This window comes from Leptodactylus fuscus, chromosome 3 (genome assembly GCF_031893055.1).
Source record: "Leptodactylus fuscus isolate aLepFus1 chromosome 3, aLepFus1.hap2, whole genome shotgun sequence".
NCBI lineage: Eukaryota > Metazoa > Chordata > Amphibia > Anura > Leptodactylidae > Leptodactylus > Leptodactylus fuscus.
This window is the reverse complement of record NC_134267.1, coordinates 140686356-140703333: the sequence shown is the minus strand read 5'-3', so window position 1 is coordinate 140703333 and position 16978 is coordinate 140686356. Positions and strand designations below refer to the sequence as shown.

At 43.6% G+C, this 16978-nt stretch overlaps 1 protein-coding gene across 7 annotated transcripts in view; it reads left to right on the top strand.

The window, feature by feature from the left end:
* Nucleotides 1–16978, top strand: part of DLGAP2 (DLG associated protein 2) — a 748630-nt gene that overhangs the window by 677008 nt on the left and 54644 nt on the right. For all 7 annotated transcript variants that reach the window (XM_075268420.1, XM_075268423.1, XM_075268426.1 and 4 more), the window contains one exon: nucleotides 3079–3431. In XM_075268420.1, coding sequence (XP_075124521.1) covers nucleotides 3079–3431 — 353 coding nt within the window. The remainder of the gene's footprint in view (nucleotides 1–3078; nucleotides 3432–16978) is intronic.

The following is a 16978-nucleotide window of genomic DNA, read 5'->3' as shown; positions in this document are numbered from 1 at the left end:
TCGAAGACTAATTGAACATGTCTGCGATGTTCCTCCAAGGTGTCTGAAAATATAAGGATGTCATCAAGGTACACAACAACAAATTGGTCCAAGCAATCCCGAAACACATCGTTCACAAAATGTTGAAAGGTTGCAGGGGCGTTACAGAGACCGAAAGGCATAACCAGGTATTCAAAATGTCCATATCTAGTTCTGAAAGCAGTCTTCCACTCATCCCCTGGACGAATGCGTACAAGATTGTAGGCGCCTCTTAAATCTAGTTTGGTAAAAATGTTAGCAGAACGGAGTCTTTCTAGCAACTCCGGAATTAGAGGAAGAGGGTAACGGTTTTTAATAGTCATCTTGTTTAGATCTCTGTAGTCAATACATGGTCTTAAAGTTGAGTCTTTCTTCTCCACAAAGAACAAAGGTGCCCCAGCTGGGGATGAGGAGGGTCGAATGAAACCTTTCTTTAAATTCTCATCCAAGTATTCTCTGAGCACTTTTAATTCTGGTTCAGAGAGATTGTAAATTCTGCCAAAAGGAATAGTAGCTCCAGGCAGCAACTCAATGGGACAATCATAAGGACGATGAGGAGGTAGTTGATCAGCTTTTTTCTTGCTGCAGACATCACTGAACTGTTGGTACTGTGGTGGTAACTCATAATTCTGGTGAGGAATCTTGGAAAATTTTGTTTGCTCTTGGATGGCTAAACACATATAACAATTGTCCTTACAGTATTCAGAAGGAAAAGTAACAGTCCGTGATTCCCAGTTGATAGAAGGATTATGGACAGCAAACCATGGAATTCCTAAAATCACGGGAAACTTGGGAGAAGAAATCAAATGAAAACTAATAGTTTCATGATGAGCAGGTTCTATACAGATTCCAAGTTCCATTGTTTCATGAGTTACAGGTCCAGATGACAAAGGTGAACCGTCAACAGTTTCCATATCAATTGGCACGGATTTTATTCTACGTGCAATGTTATTGTCAAGCGCAAATTGTAAGTCCATAAAATTTCCACCTGCGCCAGAATCTAACATGGCAGAACACTGTATTTTATGGCTCCCAACCATGACCTGTATTGGAATGAGAGGATGCTGAATACATTTTGTTTTCATTTTGGGTCACAGATGAGATGGTCTGCATAACTGAATCCGGCAGTTCAGAGAGTTCAGGATTGATGTCTGTCTTAGCACTGGTGCAGGCTATAGACCTTTGAAACTTGTTGGGACAATTAATGGCGTAATGTCCTGATCCCCCACAATAGAGGCACAGATTTGCTGTACGACGCCTCTCTTTCTCAACGGCACAAAGAGATTTTCGGATTACATCAATCTGCATAGGTTCTGATAAGGGTTCAGTCTTTTGCTGAGTGTTCAATTCTGAGTGACTGAAAGAATAGGTGGGTTGGTTTCCAAATATACGCAGTCTCTCTTTTCTACGTTCAGTAAGTCTCTGATCAATACGGATACTCAATTGTATAAAATCCTCCAGACCATCAGGAGCCTCAACTCTGGCAAGCTCATCCTTTACAAGCTCTGATAAACCTCGTCGATATTGACTCTTTTGGGCTGCTAGATTCCATGTGGTGTCAGCTACCCAACGTCGAAATTCCGCTGTGTATTCAGCAACTGAGCGACGTCCTTGACACAGGTTATGTAATTTGGTCTCAGCTGTGGCACAACGATTTGGGTCATCAAAGACTTGATCCATAGCAATGATAAAGTTTTCAAAATCATTGAGGAGCTCAGAGTTCTTTTCCACATAAGGGGATGCCCATGCTAGAGCTTCATCTGACAGCAGGTTAATGATAAATAGCACTTTTTTCCTGTCACTAGTAAAAGGAGCAGGTTGCATTTGGAAGTAGATACGGCATTGGTTAAGAAATCCTCGGTAATGGTGACGGTCCCCACTGAACTTTGATGGCAGAGGCATACGAGTATTTAAATCTGAACCTGAATTGCGCATTTCCAGGAGTTGTTTTTGCAGTTCCATGATATCTCGTTGTTGATCCAGCACAAGGGTTTGTAACTTACAAAATTTTTCTTGGTAAGTAGAACCAAATTCTTGAAGCTCAGCCACTTGCTGCCTCAAGGTAGTCACAACAGACTCCATTTTTGGGCGAGATTATTCTGTAACGGTTTTGGGTCTGGTTTGGAGTCTAAGGTTGCTACCACCTGAATGGAGACTTACTTGTAAGGCTGGAAACGTGGTCGGGAGCTAGCCAAGGGTTCGGTAACAGTCGAGCGGTGAGGTGCCGAATCAAAGTCCAAGGAATCGTCAGAAGGGAAAGCCAGAGGTCGGTACACGAGGTGAGCGTCAGAGTTGGAGGAGAGAGCAAATACCGTGGTCAGGAACAGGCCAGTAGTCAGTACACGAGATGAGATGAGATGAGATGAGCGTCTGAGTCAGCAGCAGGGCAGTAAGGAAGCTTGATCACATGCAGAACACAATAATCTCACAAAGCAGGAAGTCCAATGCTGGGCTTAAATAGGAAGCACAATCAGAGAACAGGGTGGAGCAACCCAGAGAGGCAGGAACTGGAATTAGAGCCAGCGGGAACTAGGCTCGGATCAGCACTGGAGCTGTCCAAGAGGCTGAATAGCTCAGTTTGCAGAGCTGCCGCCTGGGACTCTGAAGTCCCTAGGTTCAAATCCTGACATGGAGATATGTCAGGGCACTTTATTTGCGGGACAAGTTTTACGTTTTATTGGTACCAATGTTTAGTATGTATGAATTTTTTTATCACTTTTATCGTTATTTTTTGGGGAAAGCAAAGTGATCATAATACATTATTGCTTATTTTCATATGGAGTTTAAAAATGTACAAGTAGCCATGTTTTAGTAAATTTTAAGTTGGCAGATTTATTCTAATTTACTGCCATATTTTTGCCTTTCTCTGGACCAACTTTGCAGGGTACAGGCTGAACTGGGAAAGTCTTTTGTCTTTTTTTTTTGCCTTACAAACTATCTTATTATGTTTAGAAGTATCATCATTTTTTATTCAGTTGTGACAGCCATTCTTTGACAACTGTGATTATTCTTGCATTTGCATTATAATAAATGGCATCTTCACTTATATTCTATTCACAGCTGTTTCCTACGCAAATTATAAGAAGACTCCTCCTCCTGTTCCTCCACGTACCACCTCTAAACCGCTCATCTCAGTGACAGCACAAAGCAGTACAGAGTCTACCCAGGATGCCTATCATGATAGCCGGACTCAAAGGATATCCCCATGGCCTCATGATGGCCGGGGTCATTACAACTCCACAGACAGCCTGGATAGTAACAAGGCCATGAATCTTGCCTTGGAATCAGCTGCAGCACAGCGTCATGCCTCTGAGAGTAAAAGCAGCTCTGTTAGGAGCACGAGTGACAAGGCTGTTCTTGTGACCAAGTCAGATGACTTCCTTAAGAAACGGCGTTCCTCAATAGGTATCCAGGTATGAAACCACTTGTTTCTGTTGCTCTGTAAAACTATTATGCTGTAAGAGACAATGTTTTTAACAACAGAATCTCCTCAAAGAAAAACATTATAAGTATTTCAGATGGTTAAAAATATACCATATACCAGCACCAAAATAATTTTAAACTATGTGTAAGGGGACGTTCACATTTGCGCCTGGTTTCCATTCGTTGTGAATCTGCCTTAATATCAGAAAAACAGATTGGGATCGGTTTGCAAATGATCTGTTTAAAAAGCCATTCACTTCAATGTTTTTTTAAAACAATCCACAGATGTCTGGCAGCCCCTCCGCCGTGAATCCTTATTTTTTATTTTTTGGACAGACACAAAGTCCTGCATGTCCGACTTGGATCTCCATTAGAGATGAGCGAGTACTATTCGGATCAGCCGATCCGAACAGCACACACGGATGCATTGAAATGAATGGAAGCACCTGGTACTTCCGCTTTGACGCCGGCCGGCCGCTTAACCCCCCGCGTGCCGGCTACGTCCATTCATTTCAATGCGTGCGTGCTGTTCGGATCGGCTGATCCGAACAGTACTTGCTCATCTCTAATCTCCATCCAAAAGAGCGGATACACGGTGGAGAGGCTGTAAACTGACACCTGCAGATTGTTTTAAAAACCCATTGAAGCGAAAGGGTTTTTAAACAGACTGTCTGCAAACCGATCCCAATCTATTTTTCTGATATTAAGGCGTATTCACAACGGATGGACATCAGGCGAAAGTGTGAACACCCCCTATGCTATTAATAAATAACTTATAATACTCTCTATTCTATGTAATGGTAAAGGCTATATGTTCAACACATTCCTATCAGGAAAGATATAGCTCACAATAAAGAAAAAAAATGCCTCAAAAATATAAATGTATCCAAACAGTTTTATTAGAAACACAAAAAGGAGATTAAACCATTAAAAACGTCAGGCCAAGGTCGCGGCAGTTCATGGACCTGAATATAAATACAATGATGTTCAATAATGTATATATCATGCTTACATAATCCCACCAAGAATATACATAAAGTGCACCATGTATGTGCATAAATACCGTAATATGTATAAATTGATAGGCCAATCACCATTATAATTCTGCGTACAAATCTAAATATCAATAAATAATTACAAAAAATGAAGTGCACGGTGCATATCAGTACATAATATACTTCAATTCATGCATGTATGTAAACACTATTCAATTTTTCTTCACCTGTGTCACATTGCAAAATATTAAATGTGCCTGGGGACCTCAATCATAGCATAAACAAGCATGTGCAAATGTAATAGAGACCTTATTAGTCTATAATCATTGCACAGCAAAGGGGATTAACAACAATATTGATCCCAGGACTATAATAATTATGTGCTGAAGCACAAATTAATGATAGTCATAAATAATAATCCCAAACAAAAGTAGTCAAGCCAGTATATACCATGAAGTGCCACGACCTCCACCTCCAGCCCCAACACATGTTTCTCCCAGCCTCATCAGGGGACTTCAAGGTGGAGGCCAGCAATCAATCTTAGGCCAGGCCCCATGTGGCGCAAACCCATAGCGAAGCGAGCGCCATGTAGCGAATCCCATCCCCACTTTGTGTTACAATACACATGACAATATCCAAAATTGTTGGGGTTTTGGAAATCGTCAAATATCAATTATACCTACAAAAACGCTGGTGGCTTCCCTGTAGGTATAATTGAAGCTATGGGAAGAACCGTTATACGATACAGCCGCATTTTTTCCTGCAGATCTTTTTTCCTGTGGGATGCCACGTGGGGCCTCAGCCTTAAATGCACTTCCCCAGATGTGTTTAACCTCTATAGTGGCGCCACCATACTGCCACATCTGGAATTTGCATCACTTCCATAATTACACATTGAAGGAAGCATGCTTCATCCCTTCCATTGAGATCTCGTGCATCTGTAATAAAGCAAATGTCATAGAGAGTTCGAGCAAGTGTAATCTATTACTTTACTAAATCAATAGCGCGAGTTTACACATGCCCAATCTATTACTTTACAACGTCAATGAATCTAGAGCAGCAGCATCGCAACCAGGTATACCTAGAACTATCAATATCCTTATACTGTATGTCATATTAGATGGAGGGAAAAAAGGGGAATAAGTATAACACAAGCTTGTATATAATGTATGTAATAACCTTAGATATCTGCATATACATGGAAGTAATTTGTACACCCTTCTATGGGTAGAAATAAATGTAATATGTGCAGAATAAAGAAACACTATTATGAAAAATCTGCTTAAATATATAAAAAGGAAAAACTAATTAATTTGTTGGAAAATAAATGACAATAAGGAGCTGAAAAAATAATGGAAATATGAAAAGAAAATTAAAATTTAAAAATATTAATAATCAATAATGAAAAAATAATGAAACAAAAATAAATATAATAATGAAAATATATACAAATATATGAAAAAATAGAAAGTGAAGAAAATATATGTAAATAATACAATTATGCCTATTAAGTAGTGAAGTGAACAAAGCAAAAACACAAATCAAGGTGACTACAAATAGTGATGTACAAAACCACTTGTGAATATTAAGACATAAAACAATGAATTAACATATATGTAATGATTAGTCATGATTTTTATATAATAGTTCTCTTGCATAGGGTATATATAATGATATGTATATATTCTTCCATCCATATCACAAATAAGATATTCCACATCGGTTCCACCTCTAAGGCAAGGATACACAATTAAAACTACACATTAAAACTGAAATATGCTATCCGTAAAGTAATACCCTATGAGATGGGTGAAATACCAAACGTTCCTATAGATACAAAATACCACCATTTTTTATATAGATATATCCTAGTTTTATAATACCAATGAATATATCTGTACCCAGTTGCCAGTGCCATCTGATGTAACTATAAGAAGCACAGGGTTTTGTAATTCGACGATACACTTGGTCTCAATTTGTAGAAATCTGGTCTACTCCACAAGTGGACCTGGTCAGTAACCCTTACCTTAAGGTTCTTCCTAATGTGTATAGCAATCCCTGTCATGTTGTGCTATTCGGTTGAGATTAAGTTCCAACATGTGGTTTGATGATTCTACTCCTTCTCGAGTATCACGCAAGTGTTCCAGAATGTTCACGTGTACTTCTGAGGACATCATCCCAATATAAATTAATCCTTAGGGACATTCTAGATCAGGGGTGCTCACACTTTGTCAGTATGTGAGCTACTTTATAACATGACCAAGTTGAAAGATCTACTGCCCACTTCTTGTGGGCGGGGCGGGGAGTGCCTGTGGCCGGGGCCGGGCATGTGGGCGGGGCCGGGCGGAACGTGAGAGCAGGAGACAGCGGCGTTCTGTGGCGGCCCAGGGATCCCCACTGTCTGCTTGTTCACAGCGCAGGCTGAGACTTATCTCTGGACACTGGCAGGCTGGGGCTGAGTCGACTCTCAGCCTGCACTGTGAACAAGCAGACACCGGGGATCCCTGGCTGCATCCCGCGATCGACGTATACGTCCATTGCGATCGACCGGTAGATCACGATGGACGTATTGGGCACCCATGTTCTAGATAGTACACAACTCCTCTACTCCTGCATTTCATAGTATGTGTCATTTTTATACTTTTGAAGTTGTGAATCCATGACGTTTCAGATCTAATTATATACTTACAAGCTGAATCGTTTCCACATGTTCAAGATCTCCATTTAGGACCCCTGTTGAAAAAAGTAATTTTGAGGTAGGTGGGATGTAATGACTTTTAACTAAAACATCTCTACAACTTTCATTGCACTTGGCTGTTCATAGGGCCCTCACTTGTAACACCTAATGGAGATCTTTGCCTTGTCTTAAGACATGCCATGGTCTATCACTTTTCTTACCTGTGGCTGTTTAACTTCCCAATATTTAAATGACAGTAGGTGTGTGTGATTGGCTGTTTTCGCTCATTGTAGCCCTGTTCACTACCTGTAGAGGAATAACCCCTTGATAAAATTTGCCATTTCAGATCATCTTCTTGATCCTCAAATACATGTTCCGTATCCCAGATCCTCCTTGCTTTAATGAATTTTCCCACAGGGATTGCCCGAATGACATGTCAAAGGTGGGCTGAGGTGGCACGTAGTACAAAAGATTGCTGTATGTAGTGCACCATTGTGATCCACTTTTATTTTTAAACCTAAAAAGTCTAATTCCCTCTGAGTAATGGAGTATGTCAACTTCATGTTCCACAGATTGTCATTAAAGGGGTTTTCCAGGTGAGAAATCTTTTTTAAAAAAAATGCTATTAATGGGTTAATAAGTGCACCCAAATACTTTTAGCAGTGTTTTGAGTAATTAAATATGTTTTTATGTAAAGTAAGTTAGAAGGTATGTAGGGTGAAGGTGTTTGCCTTAGTGTAAAAGTATCCTGGACAACCCCTTATGTTGTGGCATGTATATGCTGTTGTAGATGCTGTTGGTGGCATTGTGACGATATCTTTATTTATCAGCATGCAATCTTGCTGCAGAGAAAATCAACCTTTAAGCTAAGGCTCCACATAGCAGGCATAGCAAAAAAGCACTGTGAGAAAGAACGCGGCAGCAATGCATTGCAGTTTTTTCCCACAGCGCTTTTCATAGAAAGTTTCACTTTCTGCTTCAATTATACTTACAGGGGAGTCACCATTTCCATAGGCAGAATTGACATGATGCAATTTCCAAAACTGCAACGTTTTTGGAAATCGCAGCCTTTTCCACTGCACATTTTTTCCCGCAGTGTGGGGATAGGTTTCACTAGAATCCCATCCACTATATAGTGACTGTAAAATGCCACATTTTTTACTGTGGTGTTTCCACCGCAGCCAAGCCGCGTCGTTTATGCTACATCAGGCACTGGCCTCAATCTGTAAATAATTGAGCTATTTGTGCACCAGGGTGTGACCACTATTGGCAGAGCATCTTGCCTGTTTTTATTTTGACCACAGGGTAAAACAGGTGTCATCATTTCTTGACAGGAACTTTCAATATATTTCAACATAAGTTGGGTCCAGGGGGTATTACAACTCTTTTGCAGGCAGCCCTAATGGCCATTCATGCTCCACTATGAATTTTGGGTGAAAATATAAAATTAGTTTTCCTTGACGATAAAACAAACTGTGCCTCTAACACCAACTATTGGAAGGCATGACTTGGGATGTAAGACAAACCAGAAAATCTCTTTCAAATGGAAAATAAGCCTTGAATGTTTGGAACCGACCTACAGGAAGCTACTTTCCAATAGATAGTGAATATAGGTACAGTCTACCTATTTGCACCAAGAAAAAGATATTTTCAACAAAAGATAGATAATGTTACTTTTGGAAAGGAAGAATATTTGGATCCATATTATATCTAAAATGATATTACATAATAGATCTGATATATAAGTAACCTGTAAACCATAATACAGTGTATTAATAGCAATTTGGTTACAGTGTTAGGAATATACTATTTAAGAGAAGCATGAAAAATACTATATTCATAGAATATAATGGTAAATATAATCATAATGGACTGTATAAATAAAAATATGGGTATTTTGCCTTTATGGACTTAACATTTGTTATAGAAAATTAGAGAGTGCCTATATAGATGTGGTTTATAAGGGTATCCTAATGCTAACAAGTCAAGGATAACTTCAAAGAGTGGATTGGTTTCAGAAAGATAATCTCTTTTAAACCTCTCTTATACTGTATTGTAGATATAGTGAAGTTCCCATAGTGATGATTCTGGGAAAATATTCGCCTTGTGAACAACATCCACTTTAATGTCAAAGGATTTGTCATGTTTTAACTAGATGCCTTCCTAAAAGAGTATAATGTTATGCACTTAGTTATTAAATTATCTGACCTACATGCATATTTACATAAGTGCTGGAAATGAGAAGGCTGTGATAAAACGAATACTATTCACAATATAGAATGCATTGGTGGTGGATGTGTGCTATTTTTATAAGCTTGGATGACATGACAGTAATCACCATAGGGTTAGCAATGTAAGAGAAGTTATTGGGAATGTTAAAGGGGTATCAAGCTGTAGCAAGCGATCTTGATAATATCCCTGGTACTTTACAAGATGGAGGGGTTTAAAAAACAACCTGTGTGATTAGGGGTCTAATATTTATACCCAACAGCTCTTTTTCCATATGATAAAAATTAAAAAGACTCAGAATGGTGTAAATTTAAAAAAAAAAAATCCTCACCAACCCTCGTTCTGACACCTCCTGGGTTCCCTGCCAGCCTCCGCCCCCCCCCCCCCCCTCCTGGTTCCTCTCAACATACAGCAAGGGCCACCACTGTGGACAGTGATAGACTGAGCGGTCATTTCCTGTGTGTTGATGCGGGTCCTAGGTGTAGGAAGTGGAAACCAATGGGAACACTGGAATTGTTGTTGTTTGCTTTGTATTGATGTGTGGTGTACAGTGTTTTCTTATTTCTTATATAACGTGGTCAAAGCTTTCTAAATTCTTTTTTTTTGTCCAGAGAACCCCTTTAATTTTTGTTCTTTTTGGCACATCTTGGGGTAAGCATGTATCACAAGCAGGGGCACTCCTTCCATGAGGTGACCTGAGGCAATGGCTTCAAGTGGTACCTCATGGACTAAACTAGCGGGCAACTTTTTTATATATATATATATATATATATATATATATATATATATATCGGTCGCAACTTATTGTGTTATTGCAAAAAGCAGCAGCTCATACTTTTTACTCACCTAACCATGCTTCTGTCCTGGCTATCCTCCGATGACACCTCTAGGGAGCGCTACACTTACCTCATGATGCTGAAGAACAACGGGATGCTACATACAGTTCTACATTCTTCAGCATCGGCTACAGTGCACCCTAGAGGCAGCAATGGAGGGTGGCCTGTACAGGAGCCTGGAAAGGTGAGTAAAAATTATCAGCTACTATGCGTGGGGTGGGAGGAAAAAAGGGGTCCTAAACTTAGAGGTGGTGCGGTGTGTGTGAAAAAGTGGCCATACACTGTAGGTGGGCTTTAAAAAGGGGGTCATATAATGTGTGAAGTGGTATGAAAGGGGGTCATAAACTGTGTGGGGGCCATAAAAAGAGGTCAGATACAGTGTGGGGGCAATATAAAGAAGTCATATATTGTGTGGGGGCCAAAATGGGGTCATATATTGAGGGAGCCATATGAAAGGGGTCATATAGTGTGGAGGTCAATAAAAAGTTGGGCCATATACTGTGGGGAGCAAAAAATGGGGTTTATATACCATGTGGCGGGCTAATAAAAAGGGGTTCATACACTGGGGGGGCAAAAAAAGGGGTTACATATTGGATGGTGGGCAAAAATAAAGAATTTGACTCATGTCCCCTTTACTGGTCCCCACAGAGTATAATGCTTCCATTGCTGGCCCACACACAATATAACACCCCCTATACAGACCCCTACAACTATACTGCCTCCTTTATAGGCCCCACACACAGTATACTGGCTACTGCACAGAACAATGCATCCTTTACTGACCCCCACAATTATATTGCCCCTTTACTGACCCACACAGCATAACACCCATATTTTTGGCCTACACCCAATATATTGGACCTTTACTTGACCCTCACATAGTAACTCACCACCCTTATTGACCTACACACAGTATATTGCCCCCCTTTATTGTCCCCAAAAGAGTACAATATCCCCTTTATTGGTCCCACACAGTATATGCCTATTTACTGACCATTACAAAACACAGAATTTTTCCCCTTGTATTGAGTCGACTAGCTATTTATAGACCCCTACATATATTGGTTAGAAATACCGCTGTAGCAACCGTAGTGGCTGCTACAGGGCCCACAACCTTTTGAGTTGCTGCCACAAGTAATGAGACCTATTTACCTTTTTGTAATATTTGCATCAAACAACAAAGGGGCCACTATGGAACATTATACTGTGTGAATGGGACTCTATGGGACATTATCAGGTGTGTGGAGGGGCCACTATTGGACATTATACCTTGTAAAGAAGCCACTAGGGGACATTAAACTATGTAAAGGGGCCAGTAGGAGACAATTATACCTTGCAAAGGGGACATTATACTTTAAGGGACCAGTATAGGACATTATAGTGTGCGTAAATGGGGCGCTATACCATGTGGAGGCTAGGAAAGGGGGCATTATGCTGTGTGGGGGGTCAAAAGTTTGCTATAGGACCCAGTCTTGGCTAGTTACATGCCTGTCTACTTAGTATACTGCCCATGTATTGTCCCTCATGCAGTATATTGACCCACACTTACTATTTGCCACATGAGGCTGCCACCTATTAGATTATTCCAACACGTTACAGCCAATATTTATTACTCACAGTTTTCCACATTGGCTCAGTCCCACCAACTCTTTGCCTCCAGCCTGCCACTGCATAATAAATGTGGATGCTAAACAACATGAATGTGTAATGTGTAGAGATGAGCGAACACTAAAATGTTCGAGGTTCGAAATTCGATTCGAACAGCCGCTCAATGTTCGTGTGTTCGAACGGGTTTCGAACCCCATTATAGTCTATGGGGAACAGATACTCGTTAAGGGGGAAACCCAAATCCGTGTCTGGAGGGTCACCAAGTCCACTATGACACCCCAGGAAATGATGCCAACACCTCTGGAATGACACTGGGACAGCAGGGGAAGCATGTCTGGGGGCATCTAACACACCAAAGACCCTCTATTACCCCAACATCACAGCCTAACAACTACACACTTTACACACTCAATACCACCTCTCTGACAGTAGGAAAACACCTTGAAACATGTGTATTTGGCACTTGCAGTGAGGAGAGCTTGTCACCAGCAGTGAATTTGGCCCTTGTAGTAAGTTGAGGTTGGCACCAACATTTGTTTTGAAAATCAGGGTGGATTGAGCCTCTAACCAGCAGAGTTTGGGCAAATTCATGGTGGAGGGAGCCTCTAAAAACCCCAGTTTGGACCAATTCATGGTGGAGGGAGCCTCTAACCAGCCCAGTTTGGGCAAATTCATGGTGGAGGGAGCCTCTAAAAAACCCAGTTTGGACCAATTCATGGTGGAGGGAGCCTCTAACCAGCCCAGTTTGGGCAAATTCATGGTGGAGGGAGCCTCTAACCAGCCCAGTTTGGACCAATTAATGGTGGAGGGAGCCTCTAACCAGCCCAGTTTGGACCAATTAATGGTGGAGGGAGCCTCTAAAAAACCCAGTTTGGACCAATTCATGGTGGAGGGAGCCTCTAAACAGCCCAGTTTGGGCAAATTCATGGTGGAGGGAGCCTCTAAAAAACCCAGTTTGGACCAATTCATGGTGGAGGGAGCCTCTAACCAGCCCAGTTTGGACCAATTAATGGTGGAGGGAGCCTCTAAACAGCCAAGTTTGGACCAATTCATGGTGGAGGGAGCCTCTAAAAACCCCAGTTTGGACCAATTCATGGTGGAGGGAGCCTCTAAACAGCCCAGTTTGGGCAAATTCATGGTGGAGGGAGCCTCTAAACAGCCCAGTTTGGGCAAATTCATGGTGGAGGGAGCCTCTAACCAGCCCAGTTTGGACCAATTAATGGTGGAGGGAGCCTCTAACCAGCCCAGTTTGGACCAATTAATGGTGGAGGGAGCCTCTAAACAGCCAAGTTTGGACCAATTCATGGTGGAGGGAGCCTCTAAAAAACCCAGTTTGGACCAATTCATGGTGGAGGGAGCCTCTAAACAGCCCAGTTTGGGCAAATTCATGGTGGAGGGAGCCTCTAAAAAACCCAGTTTGGACCAATTCATGGTGGAGGGAGCCTCTAACCAGCCCAGTTTGGACCAATTAATGGTGGAGGGAGCCTCTAAACAGCCAAGTTTGGACCAATTCATGGTGGAGGGAGCCTCTAAAAACCCCAGTTTGGACCAATTCATGGTGGAGGGAGCCTCTAAACAGCCCAGTTTGGGCAAATTCATGGTGGAGGGAGCCTCTAAACAGCCCAGTTTGGGCAAATTCATGGTGGAGGGAGCCTCTAACCAGCCCAGTTTGGACCAATTAATGGTGGAGGGAGCCTCTAACCAGCCCAGTTTGGGCAAATTCATGGTGGAGGGAGCCTCTAAACAGCCCAGTTTGGGCAAATTCATGGTGGAGGGAGCCTCTAACCAGCCCAGTTTGGACCAATTAATGGTGGAGGGAGCCTCTAACCAGCCCAGTTTGGACCAATTAATGGTGGAGGGAGCCTCTAACCACCCCAGTTTGGACCAATTCATGGTGGAGGGAGCCTCTAAAAACCCCAGTTTGGACCAATTCATGGTGGAGGGAGCCTCTAACCAGCCCAGTTTGGGCAAATTCATGGTGGAGGGAGCCTCTAAAAAACCCAGTTTGGACCAATTCATGGTGGAGGGAGCCTCTAACCAGCCCAGTTTGGGCAAATTCATGGTGGAGGGAGCCTCTAACCAGCCCAGTTTGGACCAATTAATGGTGGAGGGAGCCTCTAACCAGCCCAGTTTGGACCAATTAATGGTGGAGGGAGCCTCTAAAAAACCCAGTTTGGACCAATTCATGGTGGAGGGAGCCTCTAACCAGCCCAGTTTGGGCAAATTCATGGTGGAGGGAGCCTCTAACCAGCCCAGTTTGGACCAATTAATGGTGGAGGGAGCCTCTAACCAGCCCAGTTTGGACCAATTAATGGTGGAGGGAGCCTCTAAAAAACCCAGTTTGGACCAATTCATGGTGGAGGGAGCCTCTAAACAGCCCAGTTTGGGCAAATTCATGGTGGAGGGAGCCTCTAAAAAACCCAGTTTGGACCAATTCATGGTGGAGGGAGCCTCTAACCAGCCCAGTTTGGACCAATTAATGGTGGAGGGAGCCTCTAAACAGCCAAGTTTGGACCAATTCATGGTGGAGGGAGCCTCTAAAAACCCCAGTTTGGACCAATTCATGGTGGAGGGAGCCTCTAACCAGCCCAGTTTGGACCAATTAATGGTGGAGGGAGCCTCTAACCACCCCAGTTTGGACCAATTCATGGTGGAGGGAGCCTCTAACCAGCCCAGTTTGGGCAAATTCATGGTGGAGGGAGCCTCTAAACAGCCCAGTTTGGGCAAATTCATGGTGGAGGGAGCCTCTAACCAGCCCAGTTTGGACCAATTAATGGTGGAGGGAGCCTCTAACCAGCCCAGTTTGGACCAATTAATGGTGGAGGGAGCCTCTAAACAGCCAAGTTTGGACCAATTCATGGTGGAGGGAGCCTCTAAAAAACCCAGTTTGGACCAATTCATGGTGGAGGGAGCCTCTAAACAGCCCAGTTTGGGCAAATTCATGGTGGAGGGAGCCTCTAAAAAACCCAGTTTGGACCAATTCATGGTGGAGGGAGCCTCTAACCAGCCCAGTTTGGACCAATTAATGGTGGAGGGAGCCTCTAAACAGCCAAGTTTGGACCAATTCATGGTGGAGGGAGCCTCTAACCAGCCCAGTTTGGACCAATTAATGGTGGAGGGAGCCTCTAACCAGCCCAGTTTGGACCAATTAATGGTGGAGGGAGCCTCTAAACAGCCAAGTTTGGACCAATTCATGGTGGAGGGAGCCTCTAAAAAACCCAGTTTGGACCAATTCATGGTGGAGGGAGCCTCTAAACAGCCCAGTTTGGGCAAATTCATGGTGGAGGGAGCCTCTAAAAAACCCAGTTTGGACCAATTCATGGTGGAGGGAGCCTCTAACCAGCCCAGTTTGGACCAATTAATGGTGGAGGGAGCCTCTAAACAGCCAAGTTTGGACCAATTCATGGTGGAGGGAGCCTCTAAAAACCCCAGTTTGGACCAATTCATGGTGGAGGGAGCCTCTAAACAGCCCAGTTTGGGCAAATTCATGGTGGAGGGAGCCTCTAAACAGCCCAGTTTGGGCAAATTCATGGTGGAGGGAGCCTCTAACCAGCCCAGTTTGGACCAATTAATGGTGGAGGGAGCCTCTAACCAGCCCAGTTTGGACCAATTAATGGTGGAGGGAGCCTCTAACCACCCCAGTTTGGACCAATTCATGGTGGAGGGAGCCTCTAAAAACCCCAGTTTGGACCAATTCATGGTGGAGGGAGCCTCTAACCAGCCCAGTTTGGGCAAATTCATGGTGGAGGGAGCCTCTAAAAAACCCAGTTTGGACCAATTCATGGTGGAGGGAGCCTCTAAACAGCCCAGTTTGGGCAAATTCATGGTGGAGGGAGCCTCTAAAAAACCCAGTTTGGACCAATTCATGGTGGAGGGAGCCTCTAACCAGCCCAGTTTGGACCAATTAATGGTGGAGGGAGCCTCTAAACAGCCAAGTTTGGACCAATTCATGGTGGAGGGAGCCTCTAAAAACCCCAGTTTGGACCAATTCATGGTGGAGGGAGCCTCTAAACAGCCCAGTTTGGGCAAATTCATGGTGGAGGGAGCCTCTAACCAGCCCAGTTTGGACCAATTAATGGTGGAGGGAGCCTCTAAACAGCCCAGTTTGGGCAAATTCATGGTGGAAGGAGCCTCTAACCAGCAGAGTTGTGGGAAAGCAGGGTGGAGGGAGCCTCTAACCAGCAGAGTTGGTGGAAATCAGGGTGGAGGGAGCCTCTAACCAGCAGAGTTGGGGGAAATCATGTTGGAGGGAGCCTAGTATTAGCAGAATTGTGCAACGCTTATGGTGGATGAGTATGAGGATGCGGAGGAATTGGAGAGGTTGAGTACAGACATGGAGTTTCATGTTGGGGTGCTTTACACAGGTGGGCACAAAAATGAAGGCTCTATCCAGTGGTGGTTCATTTTTATCAAAGTGAGCCGGTCGGCACTCTCAGCTGACAGACGGGTGCGCTTGTCAGTGATGATGCCACCGGCTGCACTGAACACCCTCTCAGATAGGACGCTGGCGGCAGGACAGGACAGCACCTCCAAGGCATATAGGGCAAGTTCAAGCCACAGGTCCAACTTCGACACCCAATACGTGTAGGGCGCAGAGGGGTCGGAGAGGACAGGGCTGTGGTCGGAAAGGTATTCCCGCAACATGCGCCTATACTTCTCACGCCTGGTGACACTAGGACCCTCCGTGGCGGCACTTTGGCGAGGGGGTGCCATCAAGGTGTCCCAGACCTTAGACAGTGTGCCCCTCGTTTGTGTGGACCGGTGAGAACTTGGTTGCCTACTGGAGGAACTGCCCTCCCTGCCGCCACTGTCACATGCTGGAAACATCTCCATCATATTCTGCACCAATTGCCTGTGGCAAGCATTGATGCGATTGGCCCTCCCCTCTACCGGAATAAAAGACGAGATGTTGTTTTTATACCGGGGGTCAAGGATAGCAAAGATCCAGTACTGGTTGTCCTCCATGATTTTGACAATACGCTTGTCGGTTGTAAAGCACCCCAACATGAACTCAGCCATGTCTGCCACAGTGTTAGTTGGCATGACTCCTCTGGCCCCACCGGAAAGTTCAATCTCCATTTCCTCCTCATCCTCCATGTCTACCCATCCGCGCTGCAACAATGGGACGATTCGAAGTTGCCCGGAAGCCTCCTGTATCACCATCACATCATCGGACAACTCTTCTTCCTCCT